This window comes from Cucurbita pepo, chromosome LG08 (assembly GCF_002806865.2).
Source record: "Cucurbita pepo subsp. pepo cultivar mu-cu-16 chromosome LG08, ASM280686v2, whole genome shotgun sequence".
NCBI lineage: Eukaryota > Viridiplantae > Streptophyta > Magnoliopsida > Cucurbitales > Cucurbitaceae > Cucurbita > Cucurbita pepo.
Genome location: NC_036645.1, coordinates 3402568 through 3426123, shown reverse-complemented (window position 1 = coordinate 3426123; position 23556 = coordinate 3402568). Strand labels below are relative to the sequence as shown.

General features: G+C 37.1%; 4 protein-coding genes across 7 annotated transcripts in view; 2 read left to right on the top strand and 2 right to left on the bottom strand.

The window, feature by feature from the left end:
* The window catches only part of LOC111800943 (acetyl-coenzyme A carboxylase carboxyl transferase subunit alpha, chloroplastic-like), a 6212-nt gene extending 546 nt beyond the window's left edge, over positions 1-5666 (bottom strand). Inside the window, exons 1-11 of the mRNA XM_023684873.1 lie at positions 5537-5666; positions 4264-4722; positions 3425-3499; positions 3229-3336; positions 2994-3154; positions 2451-2565; positions 2204-2358; positions 2068-2119; positions 1921-1989; positions 1246-1323; positions 1-680 (exon numbers count right to left, since the gene is read on the bottom strand). The exon at positions 1-680 is cut by the window's left edge and continues 546 nt beyond it. Coding sequence (XP_023540641.1) covers positions 1-680; positions 1246-1323; positions 1921-1989; positions 2068-2119; positions 2204-2358; positions 2451-2565; positions 2994-3154; positions 3229-3336; positions 3425-3499; positions 4264-4632 — 1862 coding nt within the window. The 5' untranslated portion in view covers positions 4633-4722; positions 5537-5666. The remainder of the gene's footprint in view (positions 681-1245; positions 1324-1920; positions 1990-2067; positions 2120-2203; positions 2359-2450; positions 2566-2993; positions 3155-3228; positions 3337-3424; positions 3500-4263; positions 4723-5536) is intronic.
* A 1758-nt stretch (positions 5667-7424) lies between these two features.
* On the bottom strand, positions 7425-12006 carry LOC111801218 (pre-mRNA cleavage factor Im 25 kDa subunit 2-like). Its single transcript, XM_023685245.1, has 7 exons — positions 11808-12006; positions 11382-11427; positions 9395-9488; positions 9243-9316; positions 9063-9149; positions 8134-8244; positions 7425-7843 (listed from the first exon to the last, which is right to left on the bottom strand). Exons 1-7 carry the CDS (start codon positions 11924-11926, stop codon positions 7772-7774), a joined length of 603 nt encoding a protein of 200 aa, XP_023541013.1. The 5' UTR covers positions 11927-12006; the 3' UTR covers positions 7425-7771.
* A 914-nt stretch (positions 12007-12920) lies between these two features.
* Positions 12921-19101, top strand: LOC111800461. 3 transcript variants are annotated; one of them, XM_023684167.1, is made up of 13 exons: positions 12921-12997; positions 13213-13269; positions 13366-13567; positions 14295-14363; positions 14479-14580; positions 14957-15069; positions 15573-15687; positions 15800-15990; positions 16078-16194; positions 16615-16695; positions 16871-17091; positions 18113-18152; positions 18351-19101. In XM_023684167.1, the coding sequence occupies exons 2-13, from the start codon at positions 13213-13215 to the stop codon at positions 18936-18938; spliced, it is 1896 nt and encodes a 631-aa protein (XP_023539935.1). In that variant the 5' UTR covers positions 12921-12997; the 3' UTR covers positions 18939-19101. The 3 variants fall into 3 exon arrangements, with proteins under 3 accessions (XP_023539935.1, XP_023539933.1, XP_023539934.1); XM_023684165.1 differs by having other exon boundaries at positions 14289-14363; XM_023684166.1 differs by lacking the exon at positions 12921-12997 and adding an exon at positions 13019-13123 and having other exon boundaries at positions 14289-14363.
* Positions 19102-20211: 1110 nt separating this feature from the next.
* On the top strand, positions 20212-22411 carry LOC111800672 (LIM domain-containing protein PLIM2b-like). Of its 2 annotated transcripts, XM_023684478.1 has the most exons (5): positions 20212-20727; positions 20828-20921; positions 21006-21031; positions 21800-21889; positions 21972-22411. In XM_023684478.1, the coding sequence occupies exons 1-5, from the start codon at positions 20593-20595 to the stop codon at positions 22224-22226; spliced, it is 600 nt and encodes a 199-aa protein (XP_023540246.1). In that variant the 5' UTR covers positions 20212-20592; the 3' UTR covers positions 22227-22411. The 2 variants fall into 2 exon arrangements, with proteins under 2 accessions (XP_023540246.1, XP_023540245.1); XM_023684477.1 differs by having other exon boundaries at positions 20828-21031.
* Positions 22412-23556: the final 1145 nt, after the last annotated feature.

Sequence of the window (23556 nt, the reverse complement as noted above, 5' to 3'; positions counted from 1 at the left end):
TTTGCTGTCTTTAAGACATTGACAAGCTCTTCCTTGACTCTTTCGAGTTCTTCCACCAGGTCTTTGTCCAATGGGGCACCATTGGAGATGATATTGTCCCAATTTTCCTTCAATTGTTTCAGCTTTGCTTTTGTCTCTGATGGGATTTTGTTGTTGATCTTTGTTTTTAGTTCTTCACCTTTCTTCTTCTGCTCAATGAGCTTGTACACCATGTCTAGCTTTTCAAGTTTCTGCTTCAAACCCAGATAGGAACCTGGCTTTGATAATTTCAGCTTGAATTCTTGCATGATTTTGTCTACTTTTTCCTTCTGGTTTCTGCTCAGTGGTTGCTTAGATGACCCATTTGAAGCTTTGGAGAGTTCTAGCTGGAGTGATTCAAGCTTTTGTTCTAAGCCCATGGAGATGAATGCATTGGTTATCTCTTTGTCAACATCTTGTTTGAGTTTCTCAATTGCTTGAGCAGTGATTGGATCAGATGGGCCTTTTACTTTTAGAATCTTCTGCTTTAGATCCTCAAGTTCGGAGTCTATGTCACCAGGCTTTGGCAGGTTGGTTTGAGATGGCATCATCTCGCGTTTTCTCTTTGGATCAATGGGAATGCCTTCTTGAAAACCGCCAATGTGTCGGTACTTGAGCATTCTGTGGTGGATCAACTCTTCTGGACTCATGTTTGACAGTTCCTAAACAAAGTCCATTTTAGCTTTTATTAGAAGGAAATCACATGAAGTACATGGAAGAGCTCATCTTCTTATCTCAAATGGTTCAATTTTCCAAAAGAATGGGAGAAGAACTTCTAATTGACAAAAATGCAACAAAATGACGGTTAGAATACAATAGAGCTTTTTTTTCAAAACAATGGCACGTTGAACCCAACTCTTTGCGGGAAATATTTGCACTCTTTATTAAGACCAATCGAGAATATATTACAAAACAGTCTGTAGAATACTACTACACTTTGCTCTGTATTTTTTTTGGAATAATAACATTGGTGGGATGGAAGAGTATTTATAGCCGAGGCTAGACAATTTATTCCTAAGATATCTACTCTGTACTTTTTTGGAATAATAACATTGGTGGGATGGAAGAGTATTTATAGCCGAGGCTAGACAATTTATTCTTAAGATATCTAATAATTGGCTCATACGACTATTGAGTTTAACTTTATTGAACTAGTGATGATATTTTTATTGAACTAGTGATGATATTTTAACATGAGATGAATATTATGGTGTGAAAGATACTTGCCTTCATTGCCTGGATTATTGCAGACTTAACTTGTTGGGAGGCCCATACAGGATCAGCATGTGCACCACCAAGAGGCTCCTGTGAGTAGTAATTATTAACATAACATAAGCAATGTGCAGGGGAAGCCATAGGCACAGCTGAATTTATCATAAGAAAATTGAACGTTTTCTTTACTTTACGACAATTATCAAGTGCTCTTGTTTTACCTCTATACCAATAAATCTTTAGCTTACTCTTGTTTCGCTAAGGACAGGAGAGAAGGAACAAGGTAACTGACATTGAAAATGTTAAGAACCACGAACCTCCACAATGGTATGATATTGTCTACTTTGAACATAAGCTCTCATGGTTTTGTTTTCGATTTCCCCAAAATACCTCATACCAATAGAATTCCTTACTTGTAAACTCATGTTCAACCCCTTAATTAGTCGACGCGGGACTCCTCTCCCAACAATCCTCAACACAAGAAACCACTTCAGCTCTACCAAGGAGCAAGTTGCAATGGGGCAACAAAGTCATTTTCTCTTCTTTCTTTTTGTTTAATTATAAACTGGAAATGAAGTGATGCCATGCAACAAAAAGGCGTGGCTTTTGAATGAGAGACGATTAAGGGGTAAAAATGCTTCCATTTCTATAAGCGCTCAGAGAACATGGTTCACAAAAACAAGTACTTACAGGGATGACTCCATCAGCAATTTTGAGCCTATAATGTTCTTGAGCTGTGATTCTCAATTTCTCAGCAGCCTACAATAAGAAACTTTAAGAGTTCGACAAAGCCGGTCTTGTTCTCAAATACGTACAATAATCAAACCAATCAAATACCTTAGGAGCTGCTTGGGAGGATTTCCATAAGATTGCAGCACAGGCTTCAGGACTGATCAGGGAGAAAGGTACAAAAAGTAAATCTATTATAGGATCTACACATGATTTTAAGTATAGGAAAAAAAAAAATTTGAACCTTGCAACATAGAAAGCAGAATTCTCCATCATGAACATTTTATTTGAACAAGCAATAGCAAGAGCCCCTCCTGAACCACCTTCACCAGTTACCACTGTTATGATGGGCACCTTTAGACCAAACATTGTCCTCAGATTATGGGCTATCGCCTCACCCTGCAAAAATCAGAAAATCGTTAAGCCAAGATCATGTATCAAATCACTTCAACAAAGTCTAGTTTCCATGTGAGATGAAAAATGTCACCCACTTGACCAAGTTCCTCAGATTTTAGATCAGCAAATGCCCCAGGAGTGTCAACAAAAGTAAGAATAGGCAAACTATGATGATCGGCATATTTCATCAACCGTAAAGCCTTCCGGTAGCTGTTTTTTCGAACAATGGTTTTCGTTAGTAAATCATATATTTACCAAGCAAAACAAAAATTGCTCTTATTGACTTGAGAGCCTTTCCACTAAAGGTTTTCCCCTCACTATTATTTAGGTTCCAAACAACATAAACCGCTCTGAGGGTATCTCCAAACACATCAAACCTTTGTTACGAAGCTTTTTCTTTTTTTTTTTCAGTTCAACAATATGGGGCGAGACATTCGAATCTTTGACCTCTTGGTCGAAAGCACGTATTTTATGTTCGTTGAGCTATGTTCTGATTGATTTTATCAAAGCATCGTTAAAGTGTGTTGGAGAAGAATATTAGACTCTAATGTTGACGGACACTAGTCAAGATATTTCCTTTTGTACTCAATCCAATCTTCCTAATTGTTGGTTTAATTTTAGATACACTTTAAGCTTACCCATGGGGTGTTGGCATTGCGAAGTTGCGAGCAATGTTCTCTTTGGTATTCCTACCTTTCTGATGTCCTATACACATGTAGCTTTTACCTTCAATGCTCCCAATGCCAGTAACAATTGCTGGATCATCATAACCCCCACGATCTCCATGGAGTTCTACCCACTGATTGAAACAAACAAAAATAAAAAAAAGTTAACAATCAATTGATATAAAATGTAAAAGGTATAGTGAGGAACCTTTTCTGTGATGTTTAATATATGATCAAGAACTGTCGGTCTATTGGGATGTCGTGCAATCGATAATCGCTGAATTGGTGTTAAATGTGCGTACAAATCTTTAAGAGCCTGGACTTGAAACAGAGAGCACAAGAAGTACTAATTAATACAGAAAGATTACAATATCAGGATAACAGGGCAGTAAAACTCAACATACCATCTGGTACTTGTTCTCAAGGGTGCTAATTTGATCACTGAAATCTAAACCGGTTTCATCAGCCAAATTACGGACCTGAAAGAGAGAGAGCTCATGTGTTAAGTGTTAGGAATCATGAATCTCCACAATGGTATGATAATGTCTACTCCGAGCATAAACTCTCACATCTTTGCTTTGAGATTTCCCAAAAGGCTTCGTACCAGTAGAGACAATATTCATTACTTATAAACCAATCATCATTTCCTAAATTAGTCAACGTAGGACTCCCTCCCAACCATCCTCAACATTAAGAAGATTAAGGACCATGCAATTTTATATGTCCACAATGGTATGATAACGTCTACTCCGAGCATAAACTCTCACATCTTTGCTTTGAGATTCCCCAAAAGGCTTCGTACCAGTAGAGACAATATTCATTACTTATAAACCAATCATCATTTCCTAAATTAGTCAACGTAGGACTCCCTCCCAACCATCCTCAACATTAAGAAGATTAAGGACCATGCAATTTTATATGTCCACAATGGTATGATAACGTCTACTCCGAGCATAAACTCTCACATCTTTGCTTTGAGATTCCCCAAAAGGCTTCGTACCAGTAGAGACAATATTCATTACTTATAAACCAATCATCATTTCCTAAATTAGTCAACGTAGGACTCCCTCCCAACCATCCTCAACATTAAGAAGATTAAGGACCATGCAATTTTATATGTCCTTTTGCTAAGATTTAAATAGGTTCCTTCCTTGAGACAAACATTACTACAAAATTTGAAACTCATGAAAATAATGTTCAAAAGACTTCCTGATTTAACTTTTTAAACTCATAGAAGACTTGCCTCAATAATCTTTTTCTCTAAATCAACCAAAGGCTTCTCAAATGGAAGCGTGACAGGTTTCGGTTTCTCAGCCAGCGGCTTGAAGGAAGACAGATAAGTCAAGTGGCCACTTTGAATGTTTGGATCAATATCATCCGGCCAAGGATAATCGTGCTTCCTCCACTTTTTAACCTTTGCAGTCACACAAAACCTGTTCCTGCTTTTAATCCGAGGAACTTTTGGATCATCCAACCAAAATCCATACCTTCTTGTATATGATCTTCTGAGGAGTTTGCTACCCAAAGGACCTTCCGTAAAATACAAACTAGGAAATTCCAAGCAGCATTCTCTGTTTCCAACGTTTCTGGATGCTAAAGATAGTGTTGTCATCTTCAATGAATATTCAAAATGCTACTTCAAGTACATCCAAGAGTCCACTTGCAAATACCATTAGAAAGCATTGTTCATTATTACCCTGTCCTAAGAAAAAAAAGTAGACCAATTTAACAAAAATGAGAAATAAAGAAGTAAATCTTCAGAAGCTTTGAAAAGAAATGCAATGAAATATCTTGTTCCATCGAGTGGCTGATAGGAAATTCAATCCAATTTTACTACACCGATAAACATTACCAATACATATACAAAATCAAATATGTTTTTAAGTTTAGATTCAAATGTTCGCGAAGTTATTTCTTGATAATCAGTGTGCTAATTTTGAATCCCTTAAGTAAGGAAGAACATCAAGAATTCAGAGGATTGAATATACAACAATCTATCCACACAATCTTTATGAACTTGGTGGTAGTTCAACAGCAATAATATTTTCCATTTTTTTTCCCAATTGTTACTGCCATTTTCCTCACTCATTTCTTCAGCTTTCATGCAAGCTCTAAAAGATTGCAATTCAACGCCATTCATGCACGCTCCCTACAATTCTAAATTTCAATGTTCTTCGTTCATAATACAGAGCAAGACGGCAATGAGCTCCATTTTCCAAGTAAAAAACACTCCTAAAAGAACAAGACACAAGAGAGGCAAGCGAGGCAAGCATCAATCGTAACTTTCTTCAACAAAATCTGTGTAAATACTCAGTCCAAGTAGAGACAACAAGAAAATGATATTAATAAACAAACAGAGCTATAAATATCTCGAATCTCAACCCCTAAACCGCACGTTTACTCAAGAACAACCTCTTTGCTTGGTATCAAACAGGATGCTGATTATAAGAACAGGAAAGAAAAGTAGCAGGAATTTTCTCAGCAACCAAACAGAAAATCAACATGAAGAAGAATACCTCAGAAGAGTGGATTTGGATTTTACTCAAGAATCTGCAAGAAGCTCAGAGAGAAACAAATGGGATTTTCTTTTAGACTGAAACTGGCAGTGAAAATGCATTTCTGTGCTTTTCCGTTATGGCTGAAGCCATGTGAAAGAAACGCCATGTGAGGGAATGAAAGCGCGTGATTTCAAGCGGGACGGTGAGTTGGTGGTGAACAGTGATTGGTTCGTGTACCTCACGCGCTATCAAAGAAGCTTTTGGTGAACAACTTTTTTGGATAATTGTCAAAGATGAACAGGTCATCACAAATGTGGATTACTTTACCCCTAAAATGGGGTCCACCTGGATTCATAATCCACATTCCGTCTATCGTGTCTCGCTTTTTTTTTTTCCCTTCTAAACCACAAGAAACTGGGGACTTTTGTGCAATTTGTGAGAGTTCGATGTGTCGAAAGAAATTTTTTAGTCTTTGGTCGGTACACAAGAAATCGGGGTTTTTGTGCACTTTTTTCGAGTTAGTGGGTCATTTTAGAATTACGAAAAGTTCAGCGAGTCGAGAGAAATTTTTTAGTTTTTGGTTGGTATACAACAAATGAGGAGGGTTTTTGTGCAATTTGTAAGAATTAGTGAGCCATTTTGGAATTATGACAAGTTTGGTGGGTCGAGAGAAACTTTTTAGTATATGGTTGGTATACAAGAAATTGGGGCTTTTGTGCAAGTTTTGAGAGTTAGTGGGTCATTTTGGAGCTACGAAGAGTTCGATGGGTCGAAATAAATTTTTTAGTCTTTGGTCGGTATATAAAAAATCGAGACTTTTGTGCACTTTTTTCGAGTTAATGGGTCATTTTGGAATTATGACGAGTTCAATGAGCTAAGAGAAATTTTTTAGTTTTTGGTCGGTATACAACAAATGGGGTTTTTGTGTAATTGGTAAGAGTTAATGGGTCATTTTGGAATTATGACAAGTTTGGTGGGTCTGAGAGAAATTTTTTAGTATTTGGTCGGTATACAAGAAATTGGGGCTTTTATGCAATTTTTAAGAGTTAGTGGGGTCACTTTGGATTATGACGAGTTCGTAGGTCTTGAGAAATTTTTTATTGTTCGGTCGTTATCTACTCCATTTATTCACACTAAAAATACTTATGTAGTTTACAATTCTTTCATTCTTATACATTTATATCGTTTTTAAATGACACTAACACGACTAACAGTAAATTATTTCTTTTTTTTTTTTGGAAAAATTTCAAAAACCACCCTTGAATTATGAGATTTTTACAATTGTACCCATAAATTTTTAATTTGATCAGTGAGATTGTATAGTGAGATTGTATCGTTTCATTGAACTTTACATGTGTGACTCATATGCACAAATTAAGAATGTCGTTATCAGTTAATTTGGATGTGGAAGTTTCAGCTTTTGAAATTGCAATCCCTTTGGTCTTCGAAAGGTTTCCTCGTTCCCATAAACAAACGAGAAAAAAAAACTCACATATTCAAATGCTAAATCTCTTTACGTTGTCCGTTATTAGTCCTGAATCACCTACTAAATCTCTTTACATTTTCCGTTTCTAGTCAAGAGAAAGTAGGAGTAGCAGGTACTATTGGCGACCTCTTCATGCCCTACGTTTTGTTTCTGGTCAAGAGAAAGTAGGAGTAGCAGGTATTATTAGTGAACTCTTCATGCCCTCTTTAAGGGGGTCGAGGCGAGAAATGATTTGAATGGGGAGAGGGGGAGTCACACCCACTCTCTCTCTCCGGGCTAACCTTACACAACGAAAGATTCATTCTTATTCTTATCCGAACATAGACGAGTGAGCAGAGCCCAAGAAACAGGAAATCCTATCATAGAAAGGAAAGACTACAAAAGAAATCTAACAAATGACTCAATTGAGAAACAGAGAGATAAGGCCAGAAAATCTGAGTTTCCACAACTTAACCACTGTTACTATTGATTCAACAGACATACATTACACTCATCTAAGACTTTCATCAAGTTAAATCGTTACACAAACCGTCAGTCGGTTTTCATTTTTCTGCTATCGTTAGAAGTAATATAAATTTTTCGGGTTCTAGCTCATAAACACTTCGACGAAAACGTCGAGAACAAAAGTCTATAATAAGTATGCTATCCTAACTCAAGAAAGGTTTCATGATGTCCCCTTAAGTTCTAACTAAGCTAAGAAGAATATCTCACTGCTGTAAATTTGGAGTCTGTTCATGCCACAAATTTTAAGTTCTTGTCTTGCAAGCTCATGTGGTGATCATGTTGAACTGAAACCTGGAAAGCTGCTGCGGGATCGTCGATATAACAGGTCCGTATCTCTGTGATCAAGTGCGATATCCGAAAACTAGTATTTAGGTAATAAAATGCATGGTATTTTGAGACAAATGGATTTACATGTACTCTATCAGTATCATCCAGCATCCAGAAAATCTATCTTAATTCATCTATCCCTTGATGACCACCACCACCACCACCACATACTAATTGCTTATAATTAAGCAGGTTTTCGATATTGCCCGACATGCCAAAAATCGCTTAAGAATATGCATGATAATAAACTTTTTTTTTTTCCTACTTATGAGGATCTACAAAGAAAAATGCAACTTACCTGAACATTGTCATAGAGTTCAAACAAAGGAACTGCAAGCAGCTTCAAATTTTTAGGAACTGCGAAGTACTCTCTCTCAGACAAGTGAACAATGAAAAGCTTTTTGCATTCCTGGATCATCAAAGACCCTAATTAGGATTTTTTTTCTTCTCATTTTCCATATGGGAAAAAAAGGTTCCTAAAAGTAATTTCAACTCTCTTTATAATGCCAATCAAAGTAAGAAAATGGTGGACTATTGTGAGATCCCATATCGGTTGGAAAGGGGAACGAAACATTCTTTATAAGGGTGTGGAAACCTCTCCCTAGGAGATGCGTTATAAAAACTCGAAAGGGAAAGCCCAAATAGGACAATATCTGCTAGCGGTGGGCTTGAGCTGTTACAAATGGTATCAAAGCCAGACATCGGGCGGTGTGCCAGCGAGGACGCTGGACCCCGAAGGGGTGTGGATTGTGAGATCCCACATTAATTTGGGAGATGAACGTGTGCGTGGGTCTCGAAGGGGGTGACTTGTGAGATCCCACATCGATTGGAGAGAGGAACGAGTGCCAGCGAGGATACTGGGCCTCGAAGGGGGGTGGATTGTGAGATCCCACATTGGTTGGAGAGGGGAACAAAACATTTTTTATAAGGGTGTGGAAACCTCTCCCGAGAAGACGCGTTATAAAAACTCGAAAGAAAAAGCCCAAAGAGGACAATATTTGCTAGCGGTGGGCTTGGGATGTTACAAGGGCCTTCCCGGGGGTAAAGAGGCTATCCAATCAGCTTGAGTAATAAATAATCTGCATAGTATACAGAGACACATACATACATGCATATAGATAGATAACTGATAGCCTACATTCTTCCCAATCAAAGTCACCACCAAAAAAGTGCTATCAACACTGCTGGGGCTGGGGAACATGAGAGAGAGAGAGAGAGAGATCATACCTTTGGTTTCGTTATATGAGGGGGGCAATAAGGATACATAACAGTTTCAAAGTTTGGTCTCCACCAAATAGCCACGCATTCACCAATCTGCAGAAAATGTGTAATGAATAATATAACTTTCGGTAGAAACAAAAATAACTTCTGCGAATAGATTTGCACACAGCAAGAGATGACCCAAACCTGCCAATCAGGCTGGAGGGCAGGTGAATTTGCACCCAGTTTGCTCGTCAGTTTCCTCTTTAAACCTTCAATTTCTGCGGATGTTAAGAAACATGAGAGAGATATTTTACTCAATCGGATGTGGGGGGCTTCAATTGTATATAAAAACTTACCATTTTCTCCTGGCTTCAACCGGCCACCAGGTAGCTTGCAAAAGGTATTTCCAATTTGCAAAAGTAGAATATGGGGATGCTTATGTTCTTGCACCTGTGGAAGTGAAAAGAAAAAAATGAAAAATATAAAATTCCATCACAGTAAAGTACATGGTTCTCTTAGATATTAGTCACTAAAATACACCAACTAAAGAGAAAGCTAATGAATTAAGGAAACATTCAGAGCCAAACTTAAAATGGCAGAAAACTAGAACTCCTTTGTTTAATTCTATCAAAGCTGTTGTTTGAACCATAAGCCGAGATAAACTATAGAATCTTCAGAAACAAATCTAAGGGGTGCAAGGATCCTGCATTCCAATCAGCTTCCTCTTTGTGTGCCCAAAAAACATTGTTTTTGTAATTTTTTGAACAAGAAAGAAAACGTTTCATTGATGTAATGAAAATATACTATTGCTCAAATGATACAAACTCCATAAAGTAGTAAAACAAAAAGCAACGTAAAAAGAACTCAATAAAGTATTTGTTTCAATTTGCACGTTGCTTTTTGTAATTATAGTATGTCTTGTATAATTGAGGTCCTATTCTGTAAACCCCTTTAGCTTCGGGGTTGGACGGCTTATCCTCCTGTTTTTGGTCTCCCGTTGGTTTCATGCTCTTTTTCTTATCAAAATTTGAAACATTAGGCTGCCCCTGTAGTTCAACATCCAACAGGTTTCTCTAAAAATCAAGCTTCTAGAAACCCTCGCATTTCAACAAATATTGGTTGTTGATCTTTTTTTCCCAAATTTGTGGAAGCAAGTAACCATCCTCCTTTTTGTGGCTAAAGATCTTCCAAGACTTTATAGGATTCCCTTCCTATGTTCAGCACAGTAATTATTAATTACCTAAATGAACTTGGAGATATACGTCTGGGACTTCCAGCAGTATTATTACCCTCTCCTGGTTGCAGTATTATTACCTCCCTAATTTCCTAAATGGGACCTTAATCAAGACCATTAAGAAGAAAGTCGATTCCTTCACCTCTAGAATAAAGAGCCAAGATCCTCATTGGTCCTCGAGTTGGCCATCTTAACAAAATGTACTCAGCTATGTCACCATCTTACTAGTAGAATGCTACTTAGACTATATGTAGGTTGGGAAGCACAATGCGATGCATCGAAATCCTACTGGCTCTCCCAAGTACATGCAGTTGAACTTTCATCTCATCCACAAATGTCGTAAATAAATTGTTATTGTCTGGTAAGAAATTCCTAAAGCATCAACTTCAGTGAACCTGTCTTTACATTTTGGGTCACATTCTGTATTTCAAATCCAACTTGCCTTGGCTTAAATCCTAAAATATTTTGGATATTTTGGATATTTTTTGCAAAATACATAAATGTCAGTTACAGAGCTACTAAAATATCTACTTCAGCTATGCAACCAAAAACAGATTAATTAATATATTACACATTTAATGTAATCAGTACTTACATATAAGAAACAATGTGTTTGTTGAGCATCAAAACATACATGGGCTTCGAAGGATTACGGGAAAATAGGTGGGGAGACCTCATGTTAAATTTTCTAGATGGAGGAAACCATAGGCGGGTATAATCTAAAAGATGACAATGATGGAAGTTCAAATTTAGTCATCTTGTCTTCCAACGCGTGCTGCTCGGGTAAAGATCAGATAGGACAATAAAGGATTCAGCAACGAAACTTCCCTTCTAATAGCATACATATACGCAAATATTCTAGATGAAGGATGTAGATATGTAAGACGATAAATATTTTTGTGCCTTTTAAATATTATAATTCGTTATAAAACATTTGAGTGATTCACAGTTCGATGAATTTCAATATCAACTGAAAAACACAAACCATGGCATCCAATTAGTACACCTATATCTTAATGATCTCTTTGAACTTCAATTGTTTTAGAAAAATAATAATAAGTAAGGGCATGAGTACATTGAGATGAAATATGATGAAGATGCGCACTAACCAGCAGAATTGCTTCAACACTCGTCCTCATGCCTTCCTTCATATAGCTGTGAACCAAGAACCAGTACAAGTTACTCATTCCCGTCAATGCCCCTCCAAAACCAATAAATGGAAGACAAAATTTCCAGGCGATGACGAAACAACGAAACAAATAGCAATAAGAAAGCACTGAGTTTATCAACGAACAAATGGCTTGAATAAAATCAATAACACAATTTCATCCAGAACTCTAGTCCAAGCTCGTGCATCTCTTGAAATTAGAAACACATTAAATGGTTTCTAGTAAAGCTAAACACATCAAATGTAAAATGACCAGGAATCCACACTAAGAAACGGCCAGAGTTCGTAACTTTCGAGAAAATACAACTCTAAAACGTTGAAAAAACCATAAAGTTAGGGTTTAAGAAATGGAGTAAATTAGCAGTACTTGACTTTCATGCGAGCAAGACGATCGGCGACGGAGGTGTCCTTCTCGAGCTTCGGCTCTTTGGTGCCGAAGGTGTAGCTGGAAAGTGGATAGGTGTTCACCACCGGCGACGTCACCATGGCTGCGTTCACTGGGCAGCTGCCGGGAGGAAGTAGAAAAACCTTGGCGACCTGCGATCAGTCCTCGGGAGTTCTGCGGGGTTAATGGTTTAAATGGTCTTTTAACAAATGGAATTTGTCAAAGTAACTCTGGTTTTGAAAAATAGCCCTAATCTAATGTTTGATAAATACCCTTTTCATTTAGGGTAATTGCCATCATTTACTCTCGTTTAGGTCTCTAAACTTTTGCATTTATTCTTTCCGTTCGTCTTTCAACCTTCGGGATATTCATTTTTTATACAAAAATTTGTTATATTTTGATTTTAAAACTTTCGACCGAGAGACCGTAAGAACAAATTTAAGGTCTATACGAGTTATTTATATATAAAAATATAATTAAAAAAATTGTCGTCCTTACGTCATTTGTTACGAGAATTAGTATATGCCAAAGAAAAAAATTACAATATACTCGAGATAAAACAACATAAAATAGGAAGAAATTTGCTCCACTGATATGATTTAAGTGATCCGACCTAAAAAATTCAAATATCTCACCGAGAAATTTCAATGTTCCGTCTTAAAAACATAAAACTAATTTTCAATTTGACCTGATTTTGAAATAAGCCGCTCTCTCGTCTCCCTCTCAATTCCATGATTTTTCTTTTTTCGACCTTCGAATCGTCGGTGACCCATTATGCAGATGAGAGGATACATTTCAAGCTTAAAATTTTGTTATTTAACCGTCTTTTGATCGAGAAAAATGTTCAGATTAATATTTTAAAAATTTTAAGACACGAAAAAATCTTTAAAATTCCAAAAAAATAAAAAAATTTAGAATAATTATTTTAAAAAATTGGGATCAAATTAAAAAAAAAAAAACATTACATTTTTAGGTTGGAATCTCTTCAATTTTGCTCATGATGAGAAAAATAATGAAGGGCATTTTTGGAAACAAGAAGGCTATTTTGACAAAATTAAGTATTCAGGCTATTTTAACTTGTCTGATTTTTAGAAAGAGACATTTAGCCAAAATTAATCATCTTCCATTCTCATTCGCGGCAAATCATTCTTCCCGAAGGCAGGATTTGATCGGTACGCGGTTCATGTTTCATCTTGTTGATGCACTTCTTGATTTTTATACGCGCATGTATTTTGGTGTATGATCTTGATTTTTTGACATTGCACCGTTAGCTTACTAGCTTCACAATCTTAATTTCGGTTCGACTTCTTCAGATTACTTATCTCACGTATCTCATAAGTCTTCACCTAGAATGAAATTAAGAATCACTTTCATCTTGTGTTACCAGATGCTAATGGAGAGGCAGGGTGAAGATGATGACGTCCATGACTGCACAATTAAGCTGGTTCTTTCTTATTTCCGTTCTTAATTTCTTATTTAATTTTTGTAAACAAGTCGATGAAAGAATTGTTAGATCTAAGGTATTGGTGTTCAATGACAGAGATTAAATCCTAAAAAACGGAGAGACAAGGTGTACATTGGCTGTGGAGCTGGATTTGGAGGAGATAGGCCAACTGCAGCTCTTAAATTGCTTCAGAGGGTTAAAGACCTAAACTATCTCGTGCTTGAATGCCTAGCGGAACGCACTCTTGCTGATCGGCATCAAGCTATGTCGTCTGGTGGCGATGGATACGATTCAAGGAGTATGTCGATGGTTAATAATCATTTTTAGCTTACAATTTTTTTCACCATTTCTTTCTCATATTCAAAATTTCTTGAAAGTTCCTACTATTGTTTGGATGGTAGTTTTTTGTTAAGAAGCTGGTAAATGGGTTTCTTAGATTAGTTGGTAGTGTATTAGTATTACTAAAAATATTGAAGCTCATATCTATCTATTACATTTGCAAACAGTGAATTAGTAGAAAATTGTTCTCTTTTGCACAACAATATTGTTAGTCCATGCGACGTCCAGATTGCAACCTGACACCTCATTTTGCCCTGGTATCCAGTTCAAAGATTGCTCTGAATCAAAGTATTTTAAAATGATGCAAACGGTGATGGAATTTCATACACTGATTTTAAGACATGCTCTCATCTCATTCAATTGCTGGATCTGATGATATGAACCAGTTACCAAGAAGTTAGTTGGTCTTGTATAATACTGGCTGAGTTTTGTTATTTTTTAAGCTAATTACCCTGAAAATTATCATTATTCTGCAAACTATAATGGGTCGAGCAAAAGAGAAGTAATAAATTGAAATATACGAGAATTTTTCCCACAAGGTTTCTTCATGATCGTTTATTGAACTCAATCTCCGTTTATGTCTTCTTACAATTTATCTCCATTAGTACCTTCGACGTTAAGTCAGTTTTTGCGGGCTGTTCAGTGTTTTGTTCTTGACTATTATTTGAATTACTCTGTAGTTGCAGATTGGATGAAATTGCTTCTTCCTTTGGCTGTGGAAAGAAATATTTGTATAATTACCAACATGGGTGCAAGTAAGATATCTCAAAGTCTGAATAAGTTTCAAATTTTTTATTATGCTTAATTTCGAACGGTGGTTTGATCTGATGGTGGTTAATTACTTATCAATATCTCTCCTTTCTTGGGTAGTGGATCCCCCTGGGGCTCAGCAAAATGTTATAGAAATAGCAAGCAGTCTGGGGTTGAGTGTTTCGGTTGCAGTTGCTTACGAGGTTTCAGTAAAAGAATCAGGTAATTGTACTTCAGTTTTTTTAGAGGTTTGAATGGATTATCTGATCAGTAAGAACAGTTGCCTTGTCATCCCAAATGTTGGCCAAGTATACAAGTAAGTTAAACAACTTACATGCCAGATTTTGAGCACCTCAGGTCATGATAGGAACACTATTATCCTCAACTGAAGTGCATTTTTCTTTAGCTTTATTGTCAGTTCCAAATAATGAAATTCCCCTCCAGCATATTAGCAGCAAAATTAAGTTATTTTTTCCAGTCAATGTTGTTCACAAATTGTATATGGCAGCCACAAGACACTTTTCTTTTCCTCTTTTTTGTTCCTTAACGACGTCTTACTTCTAAAGGTGGAGCTGATCGTTGGTTTAATCAATGAAAGGAATTAGCACGTATCTGGGAGCAGCTCCTATCGTCGAGTGTCTGGAAAAGTACCATCCAAATGTCATAATTACTTCTCGAGTCGCAGATGCTGCCCTATTTATGGCTCCAATGGTAGGGAGTGGTTTCTGCATGGTGTTGGCACAATCTTTAAGCGATTCGTACTAAAGTTTCTTTTTTCAATATAACTTTTGTTACCGTTAGAAGTAATATTGTTTTTAAGAAGAATAGCAAGCACTGAAGTTGCTTAGTGCCTCCTTTGGGGGTGGTAGAACTTTATGGATTTTAGGGGCTTCGGCCTTGTTTTTGGGCTTCAACCAAGGAGTTACAGAAAATATCTCCAATTGATTGCGATATAGGAAATGTTGTAAGAATTGGTTAAACAACATCTAAGATTATTTGTTGTTGGGACAAAGATAAAGAATATTGGAGGGATGGATTGTATTCATTGTTTTAGAGAAAATAGTGAAGTTAGTAATAATCAAGTCGGTAATCTGGCTTTATACGTCGTGCTGTCATGAATTAAGATTTATCATAGCAAAATTTTTAACTCCTTTAGGATGTTTTGAAATATTTCTCAGACAATGACTCAATGACAATGTGACATATATATTCAGGTATATGAACTTGGTTGGAACTGGGATGATTTTCCAAGGTTATCACAGGGAACACTGGCTGGTCATCTTCTGGAATGTGGTTGTCAACTTACAGGGGGATACTTTATGCATCCAGGTCCACTACTTCCTACCCACCCAAAGCCGAATTTTTGTCGTTGGAGCGTGGAATTCATAGCTGTAGTTTGGCTATATGATTCGAGCGATCTTTTTAATGTTATCTTCTGTAGGAGACAAGCATAGAAGTATGCATTTCCAACAGCTTCTGGATATATCACTGCCTTATGCTGAAATTGATTGTGATGGAAAAGTCTATGTAGCCAAGGCGGAAGAGACCGGAGGCCTTTTGAACTTCAGTACATGTGCCGAGCAACTTCTGTATGAGGTTGGCGATCCATCAGCTTATATCACCCCTGATTTGGTAAGTTAGATGTTTCATAGGATTACTTTTGATGGATTGAATACAAAGGTCAAATACAAATGTGGACATAGCTGGTTGTGAATGCAGGTGGTTGACTTGAGCAATGTTTCGTTTTGCTCGATCTCCAGCTCCAAGGTTTTTTGTTCCGGAGCAAAACCGTCTATTCAAGTAGTGCCCGAGAAACTCTTGCAGTTGGCTCCAAAGGTTTTTATTTTTTTCTTGAATATCTAACATTTTAACGGATGGATAAACGAGCGACAATCACCTGAAAGATCAAGAGATTACCAGGGATTGATTTAGTAAACTAAGGGATCAATAGGAAACCTACAGGGTTTTGTTTTTCCCCTGCCCCCCACTCGAAAAAGTATATAAGAATATACACAAAGATTAGTCTATTAGAGTAAACATTCCGACTTCGAAAACTAATTTCTCAGGTAATTCCAAAATGTTGTTGATGACTACCCGGAAAATATTTTGGATCATAATTTTTTTAACGGAAACCTTTCGAATATATGCTTGTCCATTAATCTTTACGCATGAAGGAGCTGGCTCGATATTCTCCTGGAGAAATTTCTTGTTTATACTTTCTCTCTTTGCAAGCTAATTGTGAATATTACATATCAGGACTGTGGATGGAAAGGATGGGGGGAGATATCCTATGGGGGACGGGAATGCGTTCTTCGCGCCAAAGCTGCCGAATATCTGGTAATTCAATGGATAGCTTTCCCATTGTATCACAATAATTTTCTGTCTTTGACATTTTTTTATCATTTTGATTCATATTCACTTCTTGAATTGACTGTTGGTGCTATGTTTAAGTAAATTAAGACTACAATATAACGAGTTTGTTCCCCTTTTTCTCTCGTTTTTCCTTTCGTAGGTTCGTTCGTGGATGGAAGAAGTATTGAATGGTGTTAATCAGCATATAGTTTCTTATATAATTGGACTTGACAGCCTTAAAGCATCCATCAATAGTAGTAGTGTCGAAGATATTCGGTTACGCATGGATGGACTATTCGAGACGAAAGAGCACACTCTCCTGTTTGTTAGAGAATTTACAGCTTTATACACAAATGGTCCAGCTGGTGGTGGCGGCATCAGGTTAACTGCGACAGACTGAAATTTGTTTACATTAGTTATTTCCTTCATATTCATGATTGTTTCTACTAACAATCCTTCTTTCATAGAAGTTTATTGAAGTTTGAGCTTTTTAGTTAAGCTTTAAGGAAAATGAAACGATCGAGAACTTGATCAAGCTCGTTTCGAAAGTACCTTCTGGTAGATTAGGATGATTACACAAACCGAATGCATAATATGCTCAGAAACCATGTTTATTTCCGTAGTAGTTACAAACCTCGAAACCATTTATATTATCCGAACTTGTTGAAATATATGGACAAAACTTGACATTGGATGGACTTGTTCCTTGATGTACATGCTTGTTGATCTGTTACTAGGAAGCATGTAAGTTTCAAAAATTTGTGGGTTTGGGATATTATTTTTGTGAGATCCCACATCGGCTTTAAAATTGTGAGGCTGACGGCGATACGTAATGGGCTAAAGCGGACAATATTTGCTAGTGGTGGACTTAGGCTATTACAAATAGTATCAGAGCCAAGCATCGGGTGGTGTGCCAACAAGGACGGTGGGCTCTAAGGGGGTGGATTGTGAGATCCCACATTGATTGGAGAGGAAGGAAAAATTCCTTATAAGGGTGTGGAAATCTCTCCTTAGTAGACGCGTTTTAATACCGTAAGGCTGACGGTGATACGTAACGGTCTAAAGCAGACAATATCTATTAGCGGTGGACTTAGGCTGTTACAAATAGTATTCAGAGTCCGGCACCAAGCGGTATGCTACGAGGACGCTGGGCCCCAAGAGGGGTAGACTGTGAGATCCCACATCAGTTGGAGATGAATGAAACATTCCTTATAAGGGTGTGGAAAGCTCTCCCTAGTAGTCACATTTAAAACCGTGAGGTGGACGGCAATACGTAAAGGGCTAAAGTAGACAATATTTGCTAGCGGTAGACTTGGGCTGTTACAATTCTTATGGTCATCTTTGTGTTAAAACTGCATTTTACGTGTCGATGACATAATTTTTGTCCGGTTTTGAATTGCAGCACTGGGTACAAGAAAGAAATTCTGCTCGAAAAACAATTGGTACCTTTCTCTTTCCCTCTCATTCTCAAACCGAATATCTGGATTAACAGTATTTCACTTTTATCTTCGTGTTTTATTCGCTATCCATTGATGATCTTGAGCCTTGATTCTTGAATGTTTCCATAGCCTCACCATCATTTAGTTCTCCTCATCATCTTCATTATTCAGTCTCTTTCCTTATGATTGTTTTTAAATTAGGTCGGACGCGAACACGTTTTCTGGCGAACAGGAGTGAAGTGTACTAAAGCAGTAGAATTAGACAGTCGACCAACGGATCTTCGTGAGGATCCAGCGAAGGCACGAACATCGCCCCGAGTAACATTGCCATGTCCAATATTCGCTTATGCAGACAACCCTTGTGCAGGCTCCTCGCCACCAGAAACTGGCCATTCTCCTATTCCATCTGGCCAGAAGGTTGCTCTTTACAATGTAGCCCATAGTAGAGCTGGTGACAAAGGGAATGACATGAACTTCTCAGTCATTCCTCATTATCCATCTGATATCGAGCGGTTGAAGATGATCATCACGCCCGAATGGGTGAAGAGAGTTCTTTCATCGCTGCAAAATTCATCGACGTTTCCTGATTTGGATGCAGATAAGAAGAGAGACGAGTGGATCGATGAACACGTGAAGGTCGAAATATACGAAGTTAAAGGTATCCATTCTTTGAATGTTGTTGTTCGTAACATTCTAGATGGCGGTGTGAACTGCTCTCGGAGAATCGATCGCCATGGGAAGACCATATCCGATCTCGTCTTGAACCAGCAAGTTGTTTTGCCGCCATAGTTTGGTGGTTCTAACAGAAAAGAGCTAGAATTTCTGAAGCAGAAGGTTCTTATAGACAATAAATTTACTTGTGCTTCTAATGTTAATCATTCCATGTATTCTCATATGTCTCCAACAATGTTATATACATATAATGAAAACGAAGCATTGCGATCGTGCCATCGTTGATATAGAGAAACAAAATTGTCGATGTCGTTGAACAAGTTATCTCGACCACAGCAATCCTAAATAACACATTGCCCGCTTTGTTGATGCTCGTGAGAACATTAAAACTCGAGGAGATATGTTAGTCGAGTAGTTTATTTGAATGCTAAAAGGGGATATGTTCGATCAGTTCATCGATATATAATTTGAGATGATCACTAGTTGGGAACATGAAAAAGTGAGTATGTGGTTTACTATTTAATCCCTGGAGAGCTTTGAGTATCGTCGGTAAAGATTGACTTATAAAAGTTTAGTCGTAGATGTAAAGAAAACTCCAATGTCTCAGACATGTTGGAGTTACTGCCTGAGAAAAGTGCGATAACGGCAGCAAATCCTAAGATTCAATCACGTGTAATCTCCCTGCGAGCTTGACTCATTTGGTTCTAAAAAAGGTTTAATAAAAGGATTTCAAGAAAAGTAAAAGTTCATTAAGGATGAGAACGGTTAGAGACGATCGTGACTCGCCACGGAAGGCAAATTATGCTCATAAAGAACCTTGTATGCTTCGAGATTGCAAGAGAAGAAGTAAAGTTCGAAAGAAGAACGACATAAATACCACGTGGAAGCTAAATCTTATCGTGAAATAAATAAAAAAATCTCGTTAATTCTCGACTAGTAGTAACTCTGTTGATATTCTTCTCAAAGAACTTTTGAGATGATAGCCGGGAATATTTCATGTCATGCTATCAACACAATCAAAACTTCACTGTACCACGCACAAAAACAATAAAGCACTGAGTTGAGAAGCTTACAGATGATATGAATACGATAAAACTGATATAATTTAACTAAATTTCGATTATAATTCTTAGATGAATTATTATTTCTTTTTTAAATTTAATAGATGAATTAGCGAAGGGTTTAAGTTAAATTTATGGTGGCGTGTAATTAAAGTTTTAAGATTAAATTTGATATAATAAAATTTATATTTTCTCAAAAAGTTAATTATTTGTTAATTTTTGAAAACCAGACAAAACTACGTCGTTTAAGCAGGACCCGGCAAACGCCGTTCCTCTGTTCAATAATAACGAACATGCCGGCGAAGTCGGGTAATCGAAGGCCAATGGCTTTCATCTCTCTCCCTCCGCCCTCCATTTCCTTTGAAATCGTCAACCGATCCGCCTTTCTTTCATTCCATATCAAGCAATTCTGTCCGGAATTGGAGCTGATCCAACCAATGAATCACAAATCTCTCCCACATTTGGATTCACACCACCAAATCCGAAACTATTTCATGTATAAATTTGGTTTTTTACTTCATCAATCACAGACCTCAATCCTCCCCCTCGTATCTGATCTTGTCTGGAAGATCGAGGCTTCGGAGGGCTTGAGGTTTCCATTGCACTACTTTTTCTTCGTTTCTGGTGTGTTTTTTCTGTTCTTCTTCTTTTCCGGGAGTTCTTCCGTCTCGGATTGAGTCCATCTTGTAAAACACTCATTCCTTCATAAAATGGCTTTCACTGGAACATTGGATAAATGCAAGGCTTGTAATAAGACTGTTTATGTCGTCGATTTGTTGTCTCTTGAAGGCAATCCTTACCATAAGAATTGCTTCAGATGCAGCCACTGCAAAGGCACCCTTTCGGTTAGTCTCGTTTTACATTTTCAAATTTTAACATCACCTTCTCGTGTTAGATCGTTCGATAATGGCGGATTTTACCCTAATTGTTTGATTATGATGACAGATGACCAGCCACTCGTGGATGGACGGTGTCCTGTATTGCAAGCCTCATTTTGATCAACTCTTCAAGGAATCTGGAAATTTCGCGAACTTTCAATGTAGTATAACCGTTATTTCCCTCTTTTTGTCTGTTCCTTTTTTCTTTTCATATGTTCCTGACATTCTCGTTCATTGTTCAACAGCCAAGTCTGAGAAGAAACCTGAATTGGTATGCTCCCATTGTGTTCTTTTTTCCTTAATCTCACTAACTTCTGGATTAGATATTAGATATTAGATTCCTAGTTGCTAGGATCATGCAAGTTTTTGAATCTACATCCAACCATTATTTGGGTTGTAGTCGTCTCGTTTTCAACCAACCATTCTTATTGGCATTCAAACTTCAATTACGATAATGTCATTCAATAGTATTTATGAGAAAGAAACGGTTAAAATCTCGTTACTATGTGCAACTTTTCAAATTCATTTCTAGGAGACCACTCATTCAATAATTTTAGAAAGCCCTGATATCAAGACTTAGCTTGCTGACCTGAAATAGAATGGGCCTAGGCATTCTGCTTTTGTTTCTAATTTTCTAAAGCTAAGTTTTCGGTCAAGAGCATGTTTGATTGGACGTGCCATTAGGGCTTTCTAACGTTCTATAGTCAACTTAAGCTATCATTCAAGCAGCCAAGAGCAAGTTTGATTGAAACCAGGGAAAAATTCATCTTGATATCATGGGAAAGAGAGAACGTCTTCCTTTTGTGACATTTACCCTGAAAAAAAAGAGCCTATTCCATTCTAAAGTGTCCCATATCGGTTAATTTAGGGAATGGTCATGAGTTTATAATCATACACTCCATGGGTTGTAATCATACGCTCGAAGTGGACAATATCATACCATTGAACTTCAGCCCTGTGATTTTGAAACTTCAGCCCTGTGATTTTCATGCAAATGTTGTAATCTTTATGTTATTACAACTTTGACAATCTTTGACAGACAAGGACCAACAGCAAACTCTCCGCCATGTTCTGTGGGACTCAAGATAGATGTGCTGCTTGCAGTAAAGTAGTTTATCCATTAGAAAAGGTCCGTAGTTCTTCCCCTTTTCTTGTTTACAACACATATTTTTCTCAAAATTGTGAAAGAAAAACTCTGCTGGGCTTAACAGATCAGTCTTGAGGGGGAATGCTACCACAAGAACTGCTTCAGATGTGCTCATGGTGGATGCAATTTGACACACTCTTCTTATGCTGCTCTTGATGGTGTCCTGTACTGCAAGCACCATTTTGCTCAGCTCTTCATGGTCAAGGGCAACTATACCCATGTCCTTCAAGCTGCTGCAAACAAGAAAGCCACCACGACCCCGGCCGAACATGCCGAAAAAGATGGCAAGCCTCAGCCTGATTCCGACACGGCGCAGTAGAGCAATCTTAAAATGTGCTTCTTCTGCTCTTCCAGACTTTGAGAATTCATCTCTTATGAAAAAAAAAAAAAAGAAAGTTTATTCTTCTGTTTGGAATGAAAACATTTGTTTTTGTTCTCAATTCACATTCATTGGAATGGAAACATTTGTTTTTGTTCTCACATTTATTTCCAATTTATACTATATTCTGCTGCACTTTCAAATATCACCTAATAAGTTCTAGAAAAACACACCTTATTTTGTTTATGCCATAGAATGATAAGCTCTAGTGGATTTTGTGGTACGAGAATTTTTGTTCTATGTCGAAGCTCAGTTCTTATGATCGAGGTTTGTTCTCCGTCCCCACAGGGGTAGAGAACTCATCGCTATCTTAGCTAACGGAGGTTTTGGAGAAGTTAGAAGGTAGGCTTACTACTTACATGTTTTCAGCAGTTATCTGCTTTGCACTTGGCTATCTAACGTTTATCGTTGGTACGATAATTGGTGAGCAGTTAGACTGATGTCTAAATTAGTCGTCCTTGGATTGGAAGCTTTGTTTTAAGGTAAAGATTTGTGCTTAGAATATCTAGCATTGCTATCAAAATAGTTTAATATCTCAGCATATTCCCAAACAAGATTCTGAACCAAATTTGTCCCATTAGCACTATTGGATATACACCATTTTGGCTTCAAACCATCTCAATGTCAATCTCAATGTCAAAGTCAATTCGGATCACTCAGTCTCTCCATATGCAATTGTTAAACTAAAAAATCTTAAAAACGAGGAGCCGTATGATCTGAAAATCTTATGTACAGTTCATTCCCCTTATGTCACACACATGCTACAATAGCAGGGACATAGGGTCGTGATCTTAGGAGGGTGAGTTAACTCCAAAAATCCGTTCTCAATTCGAATTGTAGGTAATCACATACGGTCGTGAATTTGTTCTTAGGCTTTGTACATACCGCCCATCTGGTCATGCCTCAAGTCCTTGAATACAACACGGTTAGTTACCACGTGGAAAGCATCACGCCCTACCTTTTAATTATAATATATTAAAAAATTATTTATGCATATATTTTTATAAATCAAAGCATATGGAATAAGAATATAATTGGTAATTGAGTTAGAAATGAAATATTAAAAAATCTAAAGAAAAAAAAATTGTAATTCTTAAAATACTTTTAACTAAAAAATAACCTAATCCAATTATAATTAAATTTTTATTTTTAATAAAACTAAAATGCTTAAATAATAAAAATATTAAACATAAATTTAAATAAAAATAATAATAAAAAAAAAAAGGTTTTTTTTTAACATTGCTTCATTTGATGCATTTTATTTGGCGGT

What these genes read in the sequence shown, in the direction of transcription:
- LOC111801218 (XM_023685245.1), bottom strand. Translation starts at nt 11,926, where the DNA reads ATGGTGACGTCGCCGGTGGTGAACACCTATCCACTTTCCAGCTACACC. An exon ending in CTTGCTCGCATGAAAGTCAA is followed by an intron (nt 11,428 to 11,807) that starts GTACTGCTAATT and finishes CTTGGTTCACAG; the next exon opens with CTATATGAAGGAAGGCATGA. An exon ending in GTGTTGAAGCAATTCTGCTG is followed by an intron (nt 9,489 to 11,381) that starts GTTAGTGCGCAT and finishes TCACTTCCACAG; the next exon opens with GTGCAAGAACATAAGCATCC.
- LOC111800461 (XM_023684165.1), top strand. Translation starts at nt 13,213, where the DNA reads ATGCTAATGGAGAGGCAGGGTGAAGATGATGACGTCCATGACTGCACA. An exon ending in CGATGGATACGATTCAAGGA is followed by an intron (nt 13,568 to 14,288) that starts GTATGTCGATGG and finishes ATTACTCTGTAG; the next exon opens with TTGCAGATTGGATGAAATTG. An exon ending in AATTACCAACATGGGTGCAA is followed by an intron (nt 14,364 to 14,478) that starts GTAAGATATCTC and finishes TTTCTTGGGTAG; the next exon opens with TGGATCCCCCTGGGGCTCAG.
- LOC111800672 (XM_023684477.1), top strand. Translation starts at nt 20,593, where the DNA reads ATGGCTTTCACTGGAACATTGGATAAATGCAAGGCTTGTAATAAGACT. An exon ending in ACTGCAAAGGCACCCTTTCG is followed by an intron (nt 20,728 to 20,827) that starts GTTAGTCTCGTT and finishes TTATGATGACAG; the next exon opens with ATGACCAGCCACTCGTGGAT. An exon ending in CTGAGAAGAAACCTGAATTG is followed by an intron (nt 21,032 to 21,799) that starts GTATGCTCCCAT and finishes AATCTTTGACAG; the next exon opens with ACAAGGACCAACAGCAAACT.